Source organism: Passer montanus, unplaced genomic scaffold (assembly GCF_014805655.1).
Source record: "Passer montanus isolate IOZ18808 unplaced genomic scaffold, ASM1480565v1 scaffold6, whole genome shotgun sequence".
Taxonomy (NCBI): Eukaryota; Metazoa; Chordata; class Aves; order Passeriformes; family Passeridae; genus Passer; species Passer montanus.
In genome coordinates this window covers 6,993,291-7,000,460 of record NW_024371037.1, presented here as the reverse complement: position 1 = coordinate 7,000,460, position 7,170 = coordinate 6,993,291, and the positions used below count along the sequence as shown (strand labels likewise).

The 7,170-nt window shown below is 54.3% G+C and overlaps 1 protein-coding gene across 1 annotated transcript; it reads right to left on the bottom strand.

The window, feature by feature from the left end:
- Window positions 1-405: 405 nt before the first annotated feature.
- Window positions 406-2,811, bottom strand: FEZF1 (FEZ family zinc finger 1). Its single transcript, XM_039726670.1, has 5 exons — window positions 2,386-2,811; window positions 2,014-2,235; window positions 1,715-1,849; window positions 1,292-1,424; window positions 406-710 (listed from the first exon to the last, which is right to left on the bottom strand). The coding sequence occupies exons 1-5, from the start codon at window positions 2,809-2,811 to the stop codon at window positions 406-408; spliced, it is 1,221 nt and encodes a 406-aa protein (XP_039582604.1).
- Window positions 2,812-7,170: the final 4,359 nt, after the last annotated feature.

The window sequence follows — 7,170 nt, the reverse complement described above, 5'->3', positions numbered from 1 at the left end:
GAGGGAACCAAGAAGGGTAGGATAACCAGCAGACAGCGGAGGCAGGGCAGGATCGACACAGGGGGAATATATATACATCGAAATAATTAAAGTGGTGCAGCATTCCCGGCTCGAGTAATACAGTTTCCCAAATAAATACAGCAGAAATTGGCTTGGCGCTTTTCGTTTTGTGTTTTGGTTTTTTTGTGTGTTTGTTTTTTTTTTTAACCATCTCTCCACCTGAGATGCAACGATAACAAATAAAAAGTAGTCTGTAAAGAACAAAGGGAAAAGTAAAAAAAAAAAAATAGGAAACGATCAGTCCATTAACGTTAGTGGCGATATAGAGCATAATACACAAAACCGCTTAACAGGTGCATGCAAAGGGGCGGTGGGGCTCGCCCCGGCGGCGCCGGCGGCCGCCCCTCACGGCTGCAGCGGCGGCGGGCCCTGCAGCAGCGCCCCGGGCGGGGGCGGCGGGTCCGGCCCCCCCAGCTCGGCGGGGGCCCGGGGCAGTCCCAGGGCGCTGTCATGCAGCTTACGGACGTGCTTCTTAAGGTCAAAGTTCCTGCAGAAGCCTTTGCCGCAGGTGGGGCAGGTGAAGGGCTTCTTGTCGTTGTGGGTGTGCATGTGGAAGGTCAGATTGTACACCTGGTGAAAAGCCTTGTTGCAGATATTGCACTTGAACTGCTTCTCCCCGCTGTGAGTCAGCTTGTGGTTTTTGTAATTGCCTGGGAATGAGAAAAGAAAGGCAAATGGACCTGGATTTAAAAGACGGACAATGAAAAGACGAGAAAAATATAAAAAATCCACCCAAACTCTGTCCCATCACCAGAGTTCGGCTTCAGGATGAAACGACCGCAAACCTCCCGCCTTCTCTCCGTTCTCCCCGCGGCTGTTACACTTTACAAATGACAAAGAAAGGATCGAATAAACCAAAATCACGACAATTGCGGAAATAAAACTCCATGGTTTAGACTTCACACCAGCCCGGGAAGAAAAAGTAGCTAAATCCTTATATTTGGAGGGGGAAATAAGAGGAGAATTCGTTTGCCGAACCGCGCTGGAAGCTGCATGTTGCGGTGGAGGGAAAACAGACGCCGTTCCCCCGGACAGAAAACCTCTGTCCCGCTTCGTGGGGCAGGACATGTGTTGGAGCTAGCCAAACTTAAAATTAGCCTAAATATCTAATAATAAAAATTGAACGCAAAATTAGCTCCCCACCACCCTCCCTGTCGCAAATTGTCCCGACACTTGACCTGGCTTGGGGAGGGGGAAGCCGGGGAAGAGAGAGGGTGCTGGAGACTGGTACCTTTCTGGTGAAATCCTTTGCCACAAAATTCACAGACAAATGGTTTATAGCCGGCGTGTATTCGCGTGTGCGTGTTCAGGGTCGAGCTCCGGTTAAAGGCTTTGCCGCACTGGTTGCACTTGTGTGGCTTTTCCTGGAGGGAAACAAACACCAAGTCACAGCTTGTTGGCTGTCTTGAGGGGTCTGTGTTCTGTTTAGTGGGATTTTCTGAGCAGATTTGTGGCGTTCTGTGTGTTCAACTGAGGGCTCGCAGGTGCCGGCGCGGGGCACCCCGCCGTACCTACCGCGCTTGGGGCAAACGAAATCTCCCCGCGGCTCCCGACTGACCGCCCCCGGCCGCTGCTGCGGGACAAACGCCGAGCTCCCCGGAAAACGTGAGCGGAGACTCTTGGGCAGGGAGCAAGGGACAGAGGATGGGCTCACCTGGGTGTGGATGATCTTGTGCCGGCAGAGCGTGCTCGCCTGTCTGAAGCCCTTCCCGCAAACTTTGCAAACAAAGGGTCTGGCTCCCGTGTGCACCGGCATATGGCGCGTTAAGTTATAATGTGCATTAAATACCTTGAAAGAGAAAGGAGACAATAAAATAAAATTGCGATTAGAAGGCGAGAGTGCCAAGGGGGAGCCGTCGTTTAAAAATCAAGCAAGCAAGCGACAGACAGCAGGCGGGAAGACGGACAGGGACAGGAGGCTGGGGAAGGGAGGCGGGCTACGGTGCTACTTGCCTTTCCACAAACTTCACACGTGAAAACTTTGGGCTTGCTGCTCGGGGAGCCGCGGCTGAACTCCGACGTCTTATAGGCGATTTTTTCCGAGAGGATCTGAGCACTTTCTTTCATGTAGTGCTGCAACTGAGCCTGCGATAAGTCCTTGAAGGCCACCCCCGCCGGGTACTTGTCCACGGTCGGTAGCACCAGCTTGTTCCGCTCCGCCAGGTAAGCCTTGGGCTGCGGGTGCAAGGGAGAGCTGAGGAAATAAGAAGCCACCGGGTGGATGTTGACACTGGAGGACGGGTGACAGGGGCTGTCGCCTCGGTTGAAATAGCACAGGGCTCCCATGGCGTGGAAGGAGGAGTGATTGACCACTCGGGGTCTTACCAGTTTGTACTGCTGCAAGGGCAGGGCATCGCGGGGGAAATCTCCTTTCAAGCTCAGGGCACAGTTCAAGAGATCGCCGCAGCTAAAGGAGGGCGAGGAAGAGGAATCTAAGTGAGCTTTCCTGGGTTCCGCTCCAGCCACCGCTGCTTTGGGCAGGGTATCGTACGCCACCGGGACAAAGGGGATCATGCAGGGGATGGAGGAGTTGAGGTGCAGCGGATGCTTGGGGTCGCCTTTGGCCACGGAGCCATGGAGGAGCTGCGGGACGGGGATGGAGCGGGGCTCTGGAGTCCGCGCCATGATGCGCTCAATGGAGAAGGCGAGTGGCTTGGGCGTGCTGATCATGTTGCTCCTGGCAGACAGGCTTTCTCTGGACGGAGGAGTCGCTAGGATTTTGGTCGCCGTGTGGTTGCCACTATTGTCCATGGCTGAACTGCATTTGTTCTCCCGGTTTGAGCCGCTCTGGTAGACGCCTCTTTTTTTTCCTTTTTTTTTTTTTTCTTTTTTTTTTTTCCTCTCCCCTCTCTCTCTCACTTTCTCTGCCCCTTTTCTTGTTACTGATCTGCGAGGAGGAAGACCAGCATTGCCGCCGCCACCATCACCACAGCCTCCGCCGGCGGAACCAGCCTTCTCAGTCCAGTGGACTCATGCCAGCCCATCACAGTTTACTTTGGCGCACCAATGACTCGGGACAATCGCTACTTATTTCTATCAATAGAAAGTGTTGTGTCAATAACGCAGCAAAGATCTCGCCAATCGTTAACTTCCAAGAGGAGAAGGTAAACTAGATAATTGCTCAATTCGCTTCCAACAGTCAACAGGAAAAGTTTTTCCCCCCCAGCAAGCGGCTACTTTTCATTGGCGCCCGCGCCTCCCCCGCCCAGGGAAGGAGGTGGCCCTCCCTCCTTCTCGCCTCTCTCCCCTCTGCCTCCCTCCCTCTCTCTTTTTATTATTATTATTTGCAATCTGCTTAACCAGGCTTTAGAGGCCAAGCAAATCCGAGATCAATTTTCTTGTTTGGCTTTAAATGACATCATCTAAAATCATTGTCCAAGTGCTAAATAGGGATGTGAAACCCAATTCAAGGGCAAGCGCCAGGGTGTTTGTCAAACAAGGTGCTGCAGAAGAAGCGGCTGGAGGGGAAGCTGTTTGTTTCCTTGCCACTTTCCAGCCCGAGCTCTCTTTGTGCGTGCGTACGTGTGTGTGTCTGAGGGAGGGAGGGAAATGGCTGCTCTGCTCCTGGGACTGCTCCTGGGACTGCTCACTGCTTTAAAGAACAAGGTCAGGTGGCGGTGAGCTTTTGGAAAACACGGTAGACAAATAAGCGGGGGACTTGCAACAAGCAGACGGCGAGACCAGCGCGTGGGGATGCAGGAACCTCCCGGGCCAAATGGAACGAGTGCTTGGGAGCAAAAGGATGATTCAAAACCTGGGGCAGGGGAAGAGAAGAAAAAGGAGGTAGGAAGAAGGAGTGTCTTTTAAATCCAAAACATTATTTATATATTTCTATATTTTTGTATATAGATACAAATGTAGCCTGCATATACACTAAATATAGCTTCTGTGTTCTTACAGAATACACTCACTACACAAATTTTCACTACGAAAACTCAGGGCTGACACAGATACACGAAGGAGTATACAGCTCACACACTGTTTATAGATACATATGCACCTAAAAAGATGCAATCCCCGTGCATTTAATAGAAGCTTGACGGCCCTGCTCGGGGCGGGCAGCGCCAGCGGGTGTTCGTCCTGTCAGCCAAGGCTGGGGAGATGAGAGGGGCAGCAGTGGGTACGGGACTTTGTGCTCCCGCCCACCCCACATCCGACAGTTCGGGCTCAGGACAAGGTCCCGTTCCTCCCGCCGGCCTGGGGTTCACTCGGCTGGTGACTGAGAGGCCGCCACCGAAATAATAGCCAGGGGAAACCAAGGGTCCCTGCACCCCCGGGAGAGAGCGGCCAGGCCGCGTCCCTCAGCGGAGGGACCCCCGCGGCAGCTTCCATATCAGAGGCCCAGCACTGCCCTTCCAGAGGCAGGGGGAGAGAGGCAGGAGGTCTCGGCTTTGCTAATGGAGAGAAGCATCCAGCGAGGCAGGGGGGCCCGACCCCCACTGCTCGGGTGCCAGCCCAGGAGCAGGCAAAAGGCAGGGTCTCCTCCCGCAGCCGCCGGCCCAGGACGGCGAGGAAGTCTTGCGAGGAAGTGAGAGCAGGGAGGAAGGGCTGGGGGCCCAGGCAGAAAGGGACAGAGAGATGGGGAGACAGAAGGAGGGGTGGAGGGAGGCATCCTTGTCCCCGGAGCTGTGACCTGGCGGCTGCGGCCTCAAGCCACCGCGGCTCCTTCCGAGGAGAGCGAGGCAGCGGCTGCTCCACGACGTTACCTCCGCGGCCGGGAGCTCCATGCGGGGCACGGAGGAAGAGAATGTCCTGCGGGCCCCAGGGCACACGTCGAACGACGGGCAGTGGCCAGGGCTCCACTCCCTGCACACCCTGCCACCTCCGTGTCCGCCCCGTCCCTCGTGTCCCGGAGCTCAGGCAGGAGCCGGGCTGGCCTCGGACGTGTCGGGATGGACACAGCCGTGCGGGCAAGCGTGAGGCGGAGGAAGGACGGGATCGCGCCGGCCGCGATGCCCCGCTCCGGCCCTGCTCCCCGTTTTCCCCTGGCCTGGGGGCCGCTGACCGGGGCTGCGCCGCTCATTGCTTCTCCCCCGCAATTCCCCACGGCAGACGGGTCGGGGCCTTAGCACCGAAATTGCTGTCCCGGATCGGGTTGCTGCAGCCGCCCGCCTTTTACCTGGAGGAAGGAAGGAAGGATAGTGGACTCGCGGGGGGACGCAGCCGGGCCCCCCCCGAGCCGTGAGGGGCAGCTGTCTCGGGCTGCCCGCTTCTCCGCCCTGTCGGAGTCTCTCTCTCGTACTTTGCGTCTGCCAGAGGAGAATTTCCTCCTTTAGAGCAATTTACATTTAATTCAATCTAGGCAAAATTCCTCTTGATTGGTGCTGAAGAAGGGAATTATTGTTGAGTGGGTTTTAGAGGCTTCAAATCTCATATACTTAATATGTTAACAGCTTGTTCTTAACTGGTCTTTTTGGATTGACTTTTTGACAAGTGTTTGAAAGTAAAATATGTAGTGTCATTTGAGCAGGGTAAATATCCCAAAGCAGCAATTACAGCCCTGCCATTGCAATTATACTGGTCTACTCAATATTGAGATACACTTTTGAAGAAGCGATAGCTTTATTATTCAGTACTTCCTTACGAATATACCTCCCTTTCTTTCGGTACCTCTCACGATAATTTATGTAAATGCCTAATTTTTCGTAGCGATCTGAAGGCAAAATTTTTCGGGGAGGGGGGGCCGGGGGACGTCATCCTCTTCTGCCTCAGAGATGGAGCCTTGCTAGGTGTTGGTGTTGCCCGCAATGTAGATAAAGTTACTAAAATCAACCTCGACATATCCTTTTAGTTCTGTCCTGAGCTTTGCCTTGCTCTCGGACAGCATTTTTTAAAAGCTTTACATATCTGCTGAGCCGCAAATATGCTGTATTCGTGCTGGTGCAGCGTTTTTTCCCAAGGCAGAGAGATTTTACAGCCTCTGAAAGCGGCAATAAGGGACCTCTCGGCCCGGGCTCCCTCCAGGCTGGCAGCACGTACCGAGTCCCAGTAGAAGGGGCCGGCGGGGGAAGGACCTGCCCGCGAGTCTCCCGCAGTTACAAACTGCCGCAGAAATTACGGGCAAAAGTTTTGCCTCGAGTTGATTTCGTGCTCTGCCCGGCAAAGCTGCTGTTCTCTTTTTCCCCATAATCAGCTTTGTGTTTCATTCGTTCCTAAGGTATGTTCTTGATATTGCTCACTTGCATTATTATCATAACGTATCTCTATATGCATTCAAAATCCGAGTCACCAGCGAATTCATCTCGTCGTCAGGATTACTTCAATCCGATCCCAGAGGCGATTAGAGGGAGGTAAAATACCGCTTTAGAGCCTAATCTTTAATTTCTTCCTCCTTAATAAAATGAATAATTCCATTGCGTTTTTAAGTAAAAAATGAATTGAAAAGGATAATAACTCCGCTAACCTTCTGTTGCTTGTATTAATATTTTCCTGGGAGTGTTTTACTGTAACCCTACTGCCCGATGGAGCTGCTCCCTCTGTGCGCCCGGAGCCGGGGACGGCAACATCCCTCCTGGGTCCGGGACGCCTCTGGGCAACCCGAGCGTGCAGGGAACCAGCGAGGTCACAAAACATCCTTCTGGCCACGGCATCAGCGGACTCGACGGCGGCTGGACAGACCCTGATAACTATTAGTACTGTAGCAATAGTCGTCATTAATAGTGACACTGTCGGGATTCGCTGCTAAAGCTTGGGTTTGTTCTCTCTACGTATCAGTCCAAGACGTTCCCTGCCGAGCCGCCGGATTTTTGGAGAGGTGGCTTACCCCGAGGCGAGGGACGCCGTGCTCCCTCGGGCGCAGCGCCGCCCGCATCCCCGCCGCGGCGGAGCGCGCTGGCCCTGGCTTGTTCGGTTCGGAGCTAGCCCCTGGCCTCCGGTGCTGGAGGGCTCGCTGCTCATTCCTACTCAGAACTTGTCGTTTACTGCATTTTGAAGGGAAGTAAAAAATATGAACGGGGGAGTTACAGCGGGGGGAAGTGGACCAGCCGCCGTCACAGTTTATCACCCGACGCTGGGGGAGATCCCGGCCATCCTTTTGGCTGGGAATTTGCTGCTACCGCCACCCGCCTGGCTGCTGGGGTGGCGGACGCGGCTCCCGGGCCCACCCGGCCC